We start from the raw sequence: 17,169 nt of genomic DNA on the forward strand, positions 1-17,169 counted from the left end.
AAAAAGTATAAAAATATTCTATTCTTACTCAACTCTGTATGAACAGTGTCTTATTGAGTTGTATCCCAATGATTCTGGCAACCCAAGGCTTAATACCACTTCAATCTATACAACTCTTTGTGTTGTCGTGGAATAGCCTACTTTGACAAGTGAAAACGAACTGTAGCTAATACATGTATTATATTTGTCAGACATTGTATTTGAACTAAATAGTACAATTTTCTATTAAATTCTCAATCAGACCTACAAACAGTAAAAAGCAAGTTACAAACACGCGGCTTTGGAAACGAAATGGAACGGGCCCCACATCCGCCTTTTCCAGTAAACCTCCTGAATGTGGAATCTGGGATTCTGGGCACACTCGACCAAGACGCCTGACATAACGGCTCGTTCACCACTAACGGTAGGCAGTCTGTAGCTTCTTTTCAGGTCTTCAATTCAACGGGTATTGAAAGCGATTTAGAATTGTCTTTGTCTAATGATATAGATTATTTACTTTACTCAAAATAGCAATCTAACTTGCTTGCTATCGCTGAGTCTGTACGTCAACAAGAAAAACATGGCATCGAGACGCAGTGTGTTTCTAGCTAGCTAGGCCGTTTAGGTTCAGTCACAGACATGTTTACCCACATTAGATTTATATTATGCTGCGTAACAGTTAACTGCATATAATATATATATATTTTGACATAGTTTATAATAGTGTATTCAGCGTGCAAAGCTGTCAACTTGTAGGCTATAACGTGTCAGTTTGTGGTGACTTTATAATGGGCTACCTAGAAATAGCAAAGTATGCTGTTCATTTCAACGGCTAACGGTAGATGATACATAACGTATGCTATTTATTACAGAGTGGGGCATAATAACAACCTGGTTATGAGAGATTAACAGACCAAATAAAAATCCAAGTACGTAGGCGTATATAATGATGCAATATTCATATGACGGTCTTATAAATTCATTTTCGTCAAAGCTTTTTTTTACATTTGTTCCGTGACTTAATCTATTATCTCAATGAATATTATATATAGTTCTTTTTTCTTATGACTTTTTCTCAAATGACTCTTCAGCAGGGCCAAATGCGATACGTGACACCAACTGACGTGCAGTGGCAGATTGACAGTATCAAAGTGTCTGAGCGAGAGGCAGCTGTTCTCTGTTTGAGCATATTATAGTAACTATGACGCTTTAGATCTTGGCCCATGACCTTCTCCTACCACCTTATCCAAACAGAGACAGAGAAAAGGTGACATTTTAGCCTTGTATATCTTTCAAATACCATGGTTGTGTTCATTCTCACACATGGCTGCTTATGCACACAGCAGAACAGAAGTTCTCCCTGCATAGAGGAAGGGTCTGTTCTGTGACTGTCAGCTGGAACTGTCTGTAAAACCCCTCCGCTTCATTTTGAAAGGTAAATTAAATAGCCTACCAGTTACTTGATTAGTCTAAATATTTTGTCACTACATAGGCTATACATACTGTATTAGACAGTGAGCCTAATGGTGTTGCCTGTATGACAGTGGCTTGGCTATACCGATGACCAGAGATGATCTAAATAGACAGACCGAGCTGCTCTTTCACTTGAAGGAAGGAAGGAAGGAAGGAAGGAAGGTTGGTCTGGAGCCAACAACAGCAGGAAAGTGGGAGAGCAGAAGAACAGGACTAGTTATTCTCCTTCCAGTAAGCAGCTACGCAGGTATACACTCCCCCGGCCCACTCCATCACGTTAATTGGAATGAAATCAACGGGACAGTGACTTAGGTGCCAAAGACACAAACTATAAGCTCAATCAAATAGAGTTTGAATAGTACTTCACGGTTCACAGTGCTCTTTGATATGTTCATTTGCCTCAGCCCTGAAGCACTCAGCACTATAGAAAGAGATCCTCTGGGAACAGCAAACACTTCAGCTCTGAGAAGCAGTCTGCTTCCTCTCTCTCTCTCTCTCTCTCTCTCTCCCTCTCTCTCTCTCTCTCTCTCTCTCTCTTTCTCTCTCTCTCTGTGGTTAGGGCTTTGGTTGCTTTGAGAGAAGCAGATGGCAGAAGAACATTGATTTTGATCCCTCGGCGTGTATTGCACTACTTGTAGCCTGCCTGGTATCAGTTTCTCTGGGAAGATTTTCCGGAATGTTTGCCTGTCTCTGTTGTTTTGCTCCCCTCTGAGTGAGTGTGGTGAAGATGGTATTGATCAGACACTGATGATGTAGCATTGAGTTGGCAAAGAGCCTTATTATTATATCCTCATAGAATCTAAGTATAAGATGCTATGATGTAACGATAGAGGACAACGTGGGCTTTAGCCAAAATATAGCAGGCTAGACTGCACTAAATAGATTTGAGAAAGAAATGGACATTTGGACATTCTTAGAGGTGTGTGATTTTGTCTTTTCTCAGAAGGGCGTTTCAGAGACACACAGCAGGGCAGTAACTAGTCCTCCCACACTAAGTGTCGGCTCTATAACCCAGTGACAATATTGTGGGTTTGGCACTCTGAGCTCTGTGGTTTTGAGACTGCATTTAGACTTGCTCCAACCTGCTTCTGTCACAATTATGGCAGTAGAATACAGGCTTCTACAACAAAGACACAATTGAGAGATTTTGTCATCATAGCTTAGCATCTTGGCTTTATTTTTAGCCCTACTGTAAATCAACTTGCGCAAGTTCTAAACTGGATTTGTCCTCCTACATATGTGTTAGTGTCAGTCATAGACAGGGTTGGTCTCCGGGATACAGATTAGAATATAAGCTTTGTCTCAGACTAGTAAACGGGTCAGTGGAAATTCTCGGATTCCGAGATTGCAAGACAAGTCTTTTATAGGTCTGGGAATAGTAACGGTATAGCCCTAGGTAACCCATAGAAAGACGTATCTCTTCCCGGACTGACCTAGCCCTGTTAAAGGGAGTGTCCCACCCCAGTGTTGAGCAGGCCGGCCTGAACGCTGTTGTGATGAACGTCTAATCAGCAGGAAGATGTGGTGGGCGTCGTCCGATGCTGATTAGAGCAGCTGTGAAGCTGTGTGAGTGCGATTACCCGCACTTGAGCTGTGTTCGGAATCGCTCTCTCGTTCCCTCACTCCCTAGATAGGGTTCACGATGTAGTGAACTACCTAGGGAACGGAGAAAATGTAGGGTACATGCACTGTTCCCTGGAAATCAAGGTGAATTGTGGGTAATAAATAGTGGACTATATAGGGAATGAAAATTCTGTGGAGAATTCGGACACTACAAACAAAATGGCTGATGCCCTATATAGTGAATAGGGAGCGATTCCAAACAGCTACACTCAGGCCACATCACCAACACCTCAGCCCCGCCTCCGAATCCACAGAGGCATGTGGTCAGCTACGAGGTCACGCCCTCTGATTGCTTTGCTCTCACATCCGGCATCCGCCACATAGTTGGACAGACAGTACTTTATTCATCCCCCGGGAGGAGGAAATGACACTTACAGCAGCTACTTTCAGAGGACATTTTAGATGGCACGTTTCTCAATAGGAAATAGCAGCATTCAAATGTGCAGTTGGACAGAAGAGAGAGATCTGTGCTAGTCAGTTAGTTTGGCTTAATTATTTACAAGTAATTCATTTGTGATCAGAGCGTAGGCTTGTCTTTGACTGTTCCATTGTGCTGGAGGTGGAAAACCTGACTTGCTCCACTTTCGTTTTATATGACCTTTTATGTGTTGCACTTTGTCTTGATGCTTTTAATGTAAAGCACTTTAAATTGCCTTGTTGCTGAAATGTGCTATACAAATAAACTTGCCTTGCCTTACCTTACCCATGCACCAAACCAGCGGATTCTAATAAGCACAACTCTTCAGCCAAGTAGGGGAACCGATTTGTTAAATCAGCTGGTTTAGTGCATGGGTGAAGCAAATGCATGGTTCGAATTTTGCTTTTCTGAAGCCGGGTTTTATACTGCGATCCATTGGAAGTCGGAAGTCGATAGTTCCAAGTCGGTATTCCCGACTTCCAGTCTAAATGCTTCCGAGTACTTCTGCTCTGGAAAACATGGACACACATCTCTGAACTTAACAAGCATCTACTGAGGACCTATATCAGTTACCACAGTGCCATTAGTGAAGAGAAACGGCATATAAAGAGCTGAGTGGTTGAGTTCTGCCGTATGATTCATCAAATTCAGAATCAGAATCTGTTTATTGCCAGGTAGTTTACAACATACTAGGAATTTGCTTGGGTCAGTGGTGCCCAACATGGAGACAGCATTGGACAGGGTTGTTGCAGTACGTTTCACAACACAAACACTTGGCTACAGAAAGTAATGAAAATTTAATGAAAAGGTCATTCTGTGTGTGGGCTGCCATATTGCTGTGAGCTTGGACTAGATGGATCTTGCCCGAGTTTCCGACTTCGTGTCGGAGGTCGTTTATTTTCCCGAGCTCGGAGTAGAATGGATTGCAGCAAGACCTCTGGTGATGTGTGACCTCTTCCTTGTGTGTTTCTGTGTGATGTGTGTTCCCACAGGGCGGTGCACCCCTCCTGTACCAGGATGTCCAGGCTCCTGCTGACGCAGCGTTAATAAGCCCAGGGAGAGATAGCTGTGTCCTGAAGCTCCACACCTCCTCCACCACCTCCTCCACCATGCCTAGACCGCTCTTCCTCCTCCTCATCCTCAGCCTGGCACCTAGCCAAGCCAGTGGTAAGATTGCCTTAAAGGGATAATTCACTTTTTTTCAACATTTTAGCTTTTTCTTCCAAGTCACGGTTTACACTAGACCCCTGCTGATTCATCCAGGCAGTGTTTAGTTCCGCCTCTAGGCCAAGGATGGTGAGCAGCTCTGCTGAGCCCAGACCATACAAGGTTCCGGCCCATTTCCATGGAGCTACTTCTCAATCCACAAGGGAATATGATTCAGATCAACTGCTCTTTCCTTTCTTGTTACATCTGCTTCCTCTCCTAGAATGATACAGTGGAGGGAAGCGCCCTGGGCGCCATGCTGGGCCGGTCTCTGCACTGTGTCAAAGCCAGTTGTGAACATGTACTGCTGACTGTGGTCCCAGATTGTTAGAGGGTTTACTGGTAGTAGAGTGGGACAGAGACGGCAAGAAAAGAGAAATCAATTTGAACTCTCTGGTTCCTGTTAGTGACCCCGTCCCCCCCCCCCTCTCTCTCTCTGTTCCCCCCCAGGCCTCCCCACTGCCGCGCCCCAGCAGGTGACCCTGGAGGCGGACAGAGCAGCACAGCGTCTGACCCTCACCTGGGAGGGGACCGACGCCTCCAGCTTCGACGTCCTCATCCAACGCACCGAACTCATGGACACGGTGTTCAACGTGAGTCCCTCAGGCCCTGGGCTGGGTGGGATCCAACGCTTTCACCCAGGAAATATACAAAGGGCCAGTTGCCCAGACATGGATTAAGCCTAGTCCTCAACCAAATGGAATTTTTAATGGAGATTGTCCATTGAAAGTCCAATTTAGTCCACTAGGCTGATCCATGTCTATGCAACCAGCCCGGAATGTTCTGTCCAAGGATTAGCTGTGCCTTTCGCTTTTGTTTTGAAGGTTTCTGGGAAATGAGGCGGTTTATCTATTGGTCTTGCCTACAGTACGATGCTTTTATTCTGGATACATGCCAAAGAAAACAACATGAGCAGGCTTTTTTTTTTCCTTCTTCTCACCAAAGTAGACTGTTGAATTGTAACAGGAAGCACCTATTCTTTCACAGTTGTAAATGATTTACACCAAGATCACCAATATGTTAATGTGCTTTATACAACAGTATAGATCCGGTCCATTGTCTCTATTGGTCAGTTTGCATTCTAGCCGTGGCGATAACCACGGTATCCCCACGTATTAGTCCACCTCGTATTAGTAGCCGTGGCAGTGTCCAGATCAATGTTTACAAAGATGGGCTGTAGCATTGTCGTTGCCTGGCAACGTTCCCTTTTTCAGCAGAAGAATCCGCAAATGATTAACAAATAGTTCCATTAAAAATACATTTTAAAGTTCGTATTGTCTTTCTTTTTGAAATATTGACGGATAAATGTGGCAACCGTTATATAAAAGCATTATGGAACTCGAAGCCGTGGGATGTCACGGATATGGTCACGGCTAGCGGGGTGTAACGGCACACCGCTGCGCGCCTGCCTAACCACTCCCTCCAGCCGTACGATATCCGTGACATCCCAATGCTTCTTGTTCCATAATGCTTTAATAATGCCGGTTCCTGAACATTATGGGCTAGATGAGAATACCAGCTCAGTGGCCTTGTGGTTAGAGTGTCCGTCCTGAGACTGGGAGGTCGTTAGTTCGATCCCCGGCCGAGTCATAACAAAGACTATTAAAAAAAAAGAAAAAGGTACTCATTGCCTCCCTGCTTGGCACTCAGCAAGGGTTGGTATTGGGGGGATAAATCCAGGGGATGGGTCAAATGCGGAGAACTAATTTCACCACCCTCAGGTCGGGTGTGTGACAATCATTGGGACTTTAACTTTTAACTTTAATAACAGTAACAGCTTTGGTCTAATAAAGAATAACCATGGATCTGTAGCATTGGGAACAGTATATTAATTTACTTTCTTGTAGTTTCACACTCATCAACCGCATTATAACATTTAATGTCATGATGATTATTTACTTGAAGGCATCTGTTGTGTCCATTCCACGGGGCCGTAGCCGGTTCTGTCTGCTGGACCAGCGTCAGCTCATGTCCGGTCTGTGTCTTGTCAGGAGACGGTGGTTCTGCAGGCAGAGGGCGGCGGGCGGTACCGGTGGAGCTGGACCTCAGAAGAACCTCTGGAGTGCACGTCTCTGTCGGTCACCCTGCGCTCCCGGGACGGCGCTGACCTCAGCACCTGGAGCCCCCCGAAGACCCTCCCAGGTGGGCCTCAGCACAGAGACGGGGAGGGGGAGGGAGGGAGGGAGGGAGGGAGGGAGGGAGGGATGGAGGGAGGGGGAGGGAGGGAGGGAGGGAGGGAGGGAGGGAGGGAGGGAGGGAGGGAGGGAGGGACGGACAGTTGGAAGCTCTAGGCTGGACGGACGGATGAACGAGTCACGCCGGGTTCCGACCAGGAAGTGTGACCGGTTTCCTTTCGGCGCCCGAGTCGACCGGTTTGACCGTTCAGACCGTCCACCGCGGCGGGGAACTCCGTGGTGTCCAGTCTCCAGTCTGACCCCGGCGTTAGACGCCATAGAGGCGCCGGACGGGTGGATGAACGAGCGTTATCTGTTTCGTTGATGACGGTAACGATCTGTCGTCGCCCAGGTTTGGACGTCCCTAGCAACACCGATGCTCAGATGTACCCGGAGGGCCGAGTGGTTGCCGTGGGAACCAACACCACCTTCTGCTGCATCATCGCCGAGGGGCAGGACTTCGGCAGGCTCACCTACAAGGGCACGCCCATAAACGTCAGGAGGCTGAGTAGGCGGAGCTACGCCACCACCAGGATCAATCAGGACCCTTCCGCCAGCTCGGGCACCAACGTGATCTGCAGCAACAACAGGAAGAGAGTAGTGACCGGGGCTGTGGTGTTCGTTGGATGTAAGACTCACACACACACACACACACACACACTCGGCACAGATACACTCACACTCAGAATACACACACACACACACACACTCGGCACAGATACACTCACACTCAGAATACACACACACACACACACACAGAGTAACTATTGTATGATATCCCCCTCCTAACCCCCCCCCACACCCACACACACACCACACACAGCAGCCTAACTATCGTATTGTATCTCCCTCCAGACCCCCCCCAACCCACTGACCTGGTGTGTGAGAGTCATGACCTGGTCTCAGCAGAGTGCCAGTGGAACAGGGGTCGCGACACACACCTGTACGGCAAACGGCAGACCAACTACACCCTCAACGGAAGGTAGACTCCCCGTCACATGCACCGTTACCGTTATCCACTCACACAGCCTTATTTTTAACGGCCGGCATGCCAACGTCAATACAACGTATAGACTGTCAAGGACAGGTTAGCTAGGAGGACATTGCAAGCCTACTACAGTCCTCTCAAACCGGCTACGTTGTCTGAGGTGTGATTATAAACTCCTAGCCCCTCCCCTAGCCTGCTTGCAATCATAGTTATCCTGCCTCATTTTCGCTCTCATCCTCCTCCTCTCCTCCTCTCCAGGAACTGCAGCCAGGCCAGGGGCAGCCGGGACCCCAGGGTGGCGTGTGGGCTGGACCAGTGGGAGGAGAACTGGACCCTGGAGGCCAAGAACCCGCTGGGCCGGACCAGCCTGACGGACTCCGCCCAGCTCGGGCACAGAGGTGGGTTTGGCACGGGACCGGCGTACGAACGGAGGGAGACGCCGTGGCGTAGCTCTGTCAGAAAGCGTCCAGCGTTAGTCTGTGTGCAGCCAGGACCCCTGCGGGGAGATCTGATTGGTTAATGATGGCGGTTCTCCTCCAGTGCGCCCGGTGTCTCCGTCCGGCCTGGTCACGGCCGAGGTGGGCGCCTGGAACGCCAGTCTGCAGTGGCAGTGGCCGTACGCAGCCTACGACCGCCTGGCACTCATATGCCAGGTCCAGCTCACCTCCTACTGGCACACCAACACGGTGAGTGAGCTGTGTGTGTGTGTGTGTGTGTGTGTGTGTGTGTGTGTGTGTGTGTGTGTGTGTGTGCGCGTGTGTGTGTGTGTGTTTGAGAGAGAGAAAGAGTGACTGAATGTGTGAGAGGCGTCCCCAGGGACAGCTCCACAAGATGGCCGCCTTAGCCCCTGGAACTACGCCTCCCATGATCCCTCAGGACTGTGAGTTTTGAGATCGAGCGCATCTGAGCTGATTGAGCGCATCTGAGCTGATTGAGCGCATCTGAGCTGATTGAGCGCATCTGAGCTGATCGAGCGCATCTGAGCTGATCGAGCGCATCTGAGCTGATCGAGCGCATCTGAGCTGATTGAGCGCATCTGAGCTGATTGAGCGCATCTGAGCTGATTGAGCGCATCTGAGCTGATTGAGCGCATCTGAGCTGCATTGCAATCAGTCAGGGCTGAGTGGTCTATTAAAACCAGGCTAGAAGATATCTGGAGAAAAAGAGAGTCAAGAAGAGAACGTCTCTGTTGTAATTCTGAGATGTGGCGTATTACTTTCTATTAAAGAGTTGCTCAACGGCTGTCTCCTGGTGTCTGTGCATGCCTGGGCCCCTCCGATGGTCTCTCCTTAGGGATGCTTAGCTGGTATCACTTTTCCCCAGGGATGCCACTGTGTCTGAGACAGAGAGAGAGTACAGTGTGTGTGTGTGTGTGAATGACCCAGCATGCTTGTTTGTGTTTGATATGCCTGTGTTTGACATAGCTGTGTGTGTATGTCTGTGTGTGTGTGTGTGTATGTCTGTGTGTGTGTGTGTGTGTGTGTGCGTGTGCGTGTTTCCAGCACACGTCCACAGGTGCCGGTCTGAAGACGGCGGTTCTGCCGGGCCTCCAGCCCGATGAGGAGTACAGCGTGAAGGTCCGCTGTGGATCCCAGAAGAACTTCTGGAAGTGGGGCAACTGGAGCGCACCTCTCACCTTCAGAACCAAGATGGACAGTGAGCACTTAGCGTCACGTTTTACAAATCTCTGTTTCACTAACGTCACCCGTAAGACAGGACTAATGGTGCGTTCGTTTATAACTGGGAGGTGGCAAATTGCGACTTGCTACTAGGAATGATTAAATAAAACGGCGCATGAACTCACACTTCCTCGTCGCAAATTCGGATGTTTCTCAGCCCCCAGTTGTCGGCTGACGTCAATATCATATCATATCATCATCATATCATTCGCTATAGCTCGAATGCACACAGGTCGGAGGTAGGTCTTTTGCCACTTGCGACTTGCCACCTCCGACCACAAACGAATGCACCATAAGCCTGGGAGAGTGCAGGAATGATTAGGAGGCAGTAAACAGGACAACTATGTGATGTCATCATCCTGTCTGCTCCTCTAGGACCCGAGGCTCCAGACGTGTGGGTGTGGATGGACAGTAACAACACGGGACGGATCTTCTGGAAAGTGAGCTGTGTGTGTGTGTGTGTGTGTGTGTGTGTGTGTGCGTGTGCTTGAACAGATATGTGTGTGTTGAGTTGTGTGAAACACTTGTACCAGTTCCCTCCTCCTCTCTCCAGCCCCTGACTAAGAGAGAGAGCCACGGGCCGGTCAGCGGGTACGAGGTCACCCTGTGGAGTCCGGAGGAGAACAGACAGCACAGTGTCCCTCTGCCCCAGAGCCTCTACAGCCTGACCTTCAACCTGAGCAGCCCAGACAGCAGGACTGTGCTCACGGTCACCGCCAGGAACCCTGCTGGGGTCTCTCCTCCAGCCAGCCTGGGGATACCAACCTACCCAGGAGGTGAGAGGAGGAGGGAGGAGAGAGGGAGGGAGGGGAGGAGAGAGGGAGGGAGGGAGGAAGGAGGTGAGAAGGAGGAGGGGAGGAGGAGAGAGGGAGGGAGGGGAGAGAAGGAGGAAGGGAGGAGGGAGGGGGGAGGTGAGAAGGAGGGGAGGAGAGAGGGAGGGAGGGAGGGGAGGAGAGAGGGAGGGAAGGAGGGGAGAAGGAGGGGAGGAGAGGGGGGGGGGGTAGAGGGAGGACGGTCAAACGAGAGGAGAGAAGGAGGGAGGGGAGGAGAGGAGAGAAGGAGGGGGGAAAGGAGAGAGTCGACTCCACTTAACCAACCATTTCCAGTCATGTAGTTCAGTCTTGTGTGCGTCTCCCTAACCCGTCCCTGTGTTGGGTAGGTGTTGAGGCTCCTGTCTCCAAGGCTGTGTTCAGTGAGACGGGGTTCCCCCTGTCCTGGCCCGTCCAGCCCAACGCCAGCTGTGCTCACGTGGTCCAGTGGCACAACTCCACCTGCTCACAGGACTGCAGCGTAGACTGGACCAAGGTTCCCCCGGAGAACACCAACGTCACCATCCAGTCAGGTAGAACCCTAACACTAGCCTGGAACAGGAACGGTACCCTAGTCAGGAACAGAACACCAGTCCAGAACAGAACCACCAGCCCAGAACAGAACCACCAGCCCAGAACAGAACCACCAGCCCAGAACAGAAACCTCGCCCAGAACAGAACCACCAGCCCAGAACAGAACCACCAGCCCAGAACAGAACCACCAGCCCAGAACAGAACCCTCGCCCAGAACCAAAACAGCCCAGAACAACCAAAACAGCCCAGAACACAACACTACCCAGAACAGAACAGAACACTACTTTGAGAACAAAACACCAGCCCAGAGAGAGATAATTGACCATGATCATTTTTGCATTAGGCTAAATCTATTTGTAAATGCTTCTGCCTAACCAAGGGCTTTTAGAGACCACTACAGCTTTATAGAGTCTAATGTGTGTGTGTGTGTGTGTGTGTGTGTGTGTGTGTGATTGTGTGTGTGTGTGTGTGGTCTCTCAGATAACTTCCTGGCAGGAGTGCGCTACACCTTCTCCCTGTACTCGTCCTGCTGGTCAGAGAGCCCTGAGCTGCAGCAGAGATGGCTGGGCTACACACAGGAGCTGGGTACGTACTGGACAGTCCAGAACCCACTGGACGCCCTGGACCCACGGGCTTAGAAAGGGCCTCAGAGTTAAGAGTGCTGATCTGGGACCAGTTCTGCCTCAGACGTAGTCATCAGAATATAACGGACACCTGACTTGAGATCAGCAACGCTAGCCTGACGCGCTCCGTACATACGAGCCTGAACATGATCTGTGTTAGGAACCTTATCTCTCTGGGTGTTTCCTTCTGATGTACATGGGTTTATAAATCTCTACCCAGAACCTCATCTGACTCCTCCCCCTCTCCCCTCTCACCCAGCCCCCTCCAGGTCCGCCCCCAGGCTGTCGTCCAATCAGTACGGCTCTGACGTCCAGCTGACCTGGGAGGAGATCCCATTGGAGCACCGGCGAGGCTTCATCCTAGGCTACTGTGTTTATGTGGTCAGCGCCTCCCAGCTCACTCTGTTGGGTAAGCCTAACGTCCAGTCACTATGCTAACACAGCATCAGGGAGCTCCTCCCACACCTGATCCCAGCCAATAGCCAGCGAACAGCCACTGTAGAGCGCATGGAAGTGACTGTTTGAACGGTTGTGTGATCTCTCTCTTCTTCTTCTTCTCTCTCTCCAGCCAACATCTCAGACCCCGGCCAGAGGAACCACACTGTGAAGAAGCTTCCTCTGGGCTCCTACAAGTTCACAGTGAAGAGCTACAACTCAGCAGGAGAGGACGGAGGCTCCACCGTCTCCATCTCCCTGGAGCCCTACAGTACGTTCTCCTGTCACACTCAGCTCCAGCGTTCACTTCCTCCACCGAAATTATTCACCAACGGACGTTATTTAGTTATTGTCACGAGACGATAAAAAAACGAATGTATGATGACAAAAACTATGACGAAATCTATTGACATTTTCACCAACAAATAAAAACTAGATGAAAATGTTAGGGAGGGACGATTTGGGAAGCGATCCAATCAGAAGTCTAAGTTGACTTGACTTGTGTGTCTTAAAGTCCAAAATCCGAAGCAATGTGATGTAACAGCCCTCTCAGTATTATACTGTATGTATTATCAAATTAATATTTTTTTTGTTTTTCCATGAATTTTACTGCACGTTTTCCCAGGCAAGCACAGAAACATGACATCACTAATTGTTCCTGTTTTCTCTGCCAGCTGATTGGCTGATCCTAGAGATCCTAGTTACCCTGGGAATCATGGCCTGCTTCCTGGTCCTCGTCACTACGCTCTGCTACAGGAAGAGGACATGGTGAGACAACCACATTACAGGACTGCAAACTCTTCCCCATCACACACAGCTGTTGTTGTTTAGTTGTTGTTGACATGTTGCTGCTGTTCCTCTCCCAGGGTGAAGAAGGCCTTCTACCCAGACATCCCTGAACCCAAGCTGCCTGGTGATTGGTCCAGGGCTCAGGTAAGATCTCTGACTAGCAGATTGGGTATACAGGGTCTCAGAGAGAATGTATAATCATGGTGTGTGTGTGTGTGTGTGTGTGTGTGCGCGTGTCCAGGGGACGCTGGACGTGAAGCCGTCCCCTCACAGCATGGTCCACATCGAGAACCCGGAGTGGGACTCCAGCAAGGAGGCTCTGGTAGTGCTGCCCGAGGAAGACGAGGAGGAGGAGGAAGGCAGCGCCTCAGGAAACGAGCCGGCCGACTCCGACGAGCCCGCCGCGCTGAGGTACTACAACCAGGCGGAGGACCGCGGGTCGCCGCGGCAACGCCCCCGCCGCGCCCCCGACTCGTCGGCGTCCTCCGCCAGCTCCGTGGACTCGGCCCGCACGGACGTGACGTACACCGGCATCCAGACGTCCGCCTCGTCCCTGGCCCTCCAGCCTCCCCAGCCTCCCCAGCCTCTCCAGCCCGACCCACCGGCCCTTTCCCTCTCCGGAGGCTACCGCCCCCAGATGCAGCCCGGCTCCGACCCCGGCGCCGCGGAGACCCAGGCTGGCCTGGAGGAGCAGCCCCCAGCGAGAGGCGGCGTCGGGGGCTACCAGCCCCAGTGCTCCTGGAGGCTGGACTCCCCCGTGGAGAGCGGGGGTCTGGCGCCGTCCCTGGGAAGCCCCACCTCCGTCACCTCCTCCCAGTTCCTGCTCCCAGACACAGCCTCGGAGCAGGAGGGCAAAGGTCAAACCTCCTGGTTCCACAACCTGCTGTCGGGCAAGCCCTGATGATGTCACCGGCTGGATGAAGATGACACTGGCTGAATGATGTCACAAGCCCATTTGCCACTTCAGATCATCACTGCACAAACACACCGCACACACACACACACACACACACAAACACAATCCACAAGGGCATTTGTTGATGTTACGTGTTTTCATTTGAAATCTTCTTTAAGTGTGGACACTAAGAGGAATGCTAACGGACACTAAGAACACTAATGGACATTAGAAGAACACTAACGGACACTAGGAAGAACACTAACCAAGTATAGTCTACTTGTTACACTACTCACCTGTTCCATGTTTGCAGGACTGCCCGTCATAAAGACTGATATAGCTACAGTATGTGGAGGAGCTGAGATGCTACTGAATGAACAAACAAAGGCATTATGGACGATCCACAGGTGGCAACAGTAAGACACAACACTAGTTGGACTCTTAACACGATCAATAACAAAGTAATCATGGCTAGTTGGATTCTAACACTGACAATGACAAAATATTCATGACGCTAAATGTTGTCATCCTTTACAATTGTCTGGGTTTAGGTCCATCGATTACTCACTGAATGAAATAAGCTATTACGAGAAATGGTGACTTATGTTGTTTTGTGTACAGTTGTATGTCCTTAGTAGTAGTAGTAGTAGTAGTAGTATTAGTAGTAGTAGTAGTAGTAGTTGATCCCCAGTTGGGAAATTGCAGTAATTTCAGTTGAGGGTTCCAGGATGGTGACCTTGTTAAAAGTTCAGATTGGCCAGATCAAATCTGTCTTTTAAGTTTACCGTATTTAATATGCAGCAATTTGTTTGTTTTTTATTTTTTACAAAACATACCTTGAACTAGGGTGAATAAAATGAAGTAAAATGTTAAAACACACAAGACATATGTAGTAGGCTACAGGAGTAGCATAGGTTATATCAGCTCTAAACTATAGGTTATATCAGCTCTAAACTGTGTGCTCAGCACACTTAAGATGGTGCCTAACAAAGTCTCAAAATAATGTAGTATCGTGTGCCTAGCGCACAGCAGATCGTGCTAAACAAAGTCGCAGAATAATGTAGTGCTGTGTTTCTATTATAAACCTATCTAGTGTTGCATGCTGGGATTGTTCTATGCGTCTCACATGTTTACGCCCACAGTGTGATCGCTTCCATTGATTGTCGTTCTTGATTGATTGTCCTACAGCCGTGCACCAAATGATGTCTCCGTCACGCGACCCCCGTGGTCATGCAGTGACGGTAGAATATATCTAAGTGTTGCCTTGAAAGATGTTATGCTTCCAAACGAGTGTGCACTGTTTGACCCCACCAGACCCTCGCTGCCTTGATCACCGTTCCGCATGTCACGACACAGCTGAGATTGAGACTAACCCGCATGGAATATGGAGACCTCTCTCCAGTGCATTTGGGTGAACAGTTGTGGATTGATTAGATTTAAGAGTATTTTCTTTACTTGCTGTGGGTGAAACACTATTATTTGACATGTAGCTGTGTAGATAGGTCTATTTTCTTAATGTTACTGTGGCAGCTGATGGGCTACACAAACCGTACTGGAGTTTCTTAGAGTCTGAGACCTGCTGTCCTGGTTTTAGCCTGGATCGCCAGTAGAGGCATTTTTGCAGTGGACTTGCGGTGCCTGGCGATGTTTCAGGGAATGCAGTGCGAACAGTTAGTAAGGGTGCAGTGTGAGAAGGCTAGGTCTATCTCCTGGGTTGTAATAGAATAGATATCCGGGCTACGTCCCAATCGTCTCGAACGTCTTCCTCTCCTCGTCTTCTGTCCTTAATCTGCTCTGATCAGGTGTGAGGTGATCTATACTAGGAAAGTGTATTCAGATGTCCTTGTTTGAGGCCAGGGTAAATGAAGGGAGAGGAAGCCACTTGAGACTACTGAGACCCGCCCTGATAGAGAACTGCAGTGATACAATTTATACCTTGTTTATCTTAATTTGTCTGTTCTTCTCCAGCAAAGAAGCTTTAAATACTACTGTGACGTACATAATAACATGAGTAGAATAATAATGTTTAATGGCTTTACATATAAGTATTTACATATACCCTCGCTCGTTTGAAGTCCTCTTCCACAATCAGGGCTTTGGAAACTAATTCTTTGAGTGTTATGTTGATATTCTTTTATGTTGATATGGTCATAAACAAAGCACTTTCCTTTATAATCCATCTTTGTTTTTATATAAAATTGTTCGGATTGTCTTTTCATGTTTACCATTCACAGATACTTTGCTTGTTTGTGAAATGTTTCCATGCCTATGCTGTTTATTTTCCTGTTCTGATGAGAACGAATCAAGCCCAAGTTTCTGTAAGAACAAAGCTTATCTTGATTTTTTAAACGAGATGTTTGTGTCATGCAGGTACGGCCTCTCCTGTATTATTAAATTAAGGATACAGTAAATATTGTTACTTGGTGTTAGGCTTGTCAAATATGAGATGAATTTGCAGTCTTGTTCTTCCTAGCAGCTTCAGCTTGTGAAACTCCCCAAGTTGTATGGAATGTCTTGTATAGACTTGTATCTGTTGTATAGATTCAAATCTGCTTCGGCCTCTTGCTCTCTGCTGTGTTCTTGTACATCTATGCATGTTATATTAACGTCTAACCATTTGAGAGTGGTTATTTAGGCTCCAATAGCAAACTTTATAATGTATTGCTATGTAAACAACACTAATATTGTGCATGACTGCTTGACTGAAAATGTCTTTCTGGAAAATTGTGCAGCTGTGCAAAAGAACAATGAAAATGCTTTAGAATGTTTTGGGTAGCAAATCGTTGTCTTTATGAACATAGTTTGGGAGAAAAACACTGAATTCTTATGTGAGAATGCTTTATCAGCCGAACAAAACAAGTACACTAATATTGTTAACTGTTGCTTACACTGCAATGCAACCTGTCCTAAGGAAATAAACATTACTAAACTCATGTGCCTTTTCTCTTCTGGAATGCTTCGACGTATTTACATTTTAGTTATTTGGCAGTTGCTTTTATCCAAAGTAACTTACTCTTGACAAATGTTATTGTGAACCAAATGTTATTGTGAACCAGCCACCATGAATGCATTTGTGGCTCTGTGCGTGCGCACGCATGCGAGTAGGACATGTTTGGTATCGCTGCATTCGTTGGGTCGAGTAATAAGTAATAATAATGATAAGGTGGCCCATGCTACACCCCTCCACCGAGTTAGATGAAAATCGGTCTGGTCGTTTTTGCGTAATCCACACAAAAAATGAATGGAGGTGAATGGCTGGCCTGGCCTCTCCAAAATTGAATGGGTTCTAAGTTGGCCCATTCTTCACCCTTCCACCGAGTTTTATGAAAATCGGTCTGGTGGTTTTTGCGTAATCGTGCTAAAGACTGAACCAACCAAGCAACATGGCACTGCGCTTTGACTGGGGCGGAGGATCCAAGGACACATAAACATGGACACATAAACATGATGTTAGGGCTCGGGCAGCAGGGCCGTTGCTAGGAATTTTGGGCCCCCGTAAAGAATACTGGTGTGGGCCCCTACCCCTCCGACTTTTCGTCACCAC

The 17,169-nt window shown here is 48.5% G+C and overlaps 1 protein-coding gene across 2 annotated transcripts; it reads left to right on the plus strand.

Moving 5' to 3' along the window:
• The first annotated feature begins 356 nt into the window (after positions 1-356).
• On the plus strand, positions 357-16,558 carry LOC311309987 (leukemia inhibitory factor receptor-like). 2 transcript variants are annotated; one of them, XR_014630484.1, is made up of 19 exons: positions 357-403; positions 4,486-4,660; positions 5,150-5,292; positions 6,691-6,841; positions 7,226-7,501; positions 7,729-7,855; positions 8,120-8,259; positions 8,402-8,547; positions 9,364-9,517; positions 9,916-9,980; positions 10,094-10,316; positions 10,700-10,882; positions 11,364-11,468; positions 11,766-11,915; positions 12,075-12,212; positions 12,616-12,709; positions 12,808-12,874; positions 12,972-14,248; positions 14,279-16,558. XR_014630484.1 is itself a non-coding variant. In XM_084439366.1 (18 exons), exons 2-18 carry the CDS (start codon positions 4,603-4,605, stop codon positions 13,629-13,631), a joined length of 2,880 nt encoding a protein of 959 aa, XP_084295492.1. In that variant the 5' UTR covers positions 357-403; positions 4,486-4,602; the 3' UTR covers positions 13,632-16,558. The 2 variants fall into 2 exon arrangements, 1 of the variants encoding a protein (XP_084295492.1); XM_084439366.1 differs by having other exon boundaries at positions 12,972-16,558.
• Positions 16,559-17,169: the final 611 nt, after the last annotated feature.

Source organism: Borostomias antarcticus, assembly GCF_949987555.1.
Source record: "Borostomias antarcticus genome assembly, chromosome: 6".
Classification (NCBI taxonomy): domain Eukaryota; kingdom Metazoa; phylum Chordata; class Actinopteri; order Stomiiformes; family Stomiidae; genus Borostomias; species Borostomias antarcticus.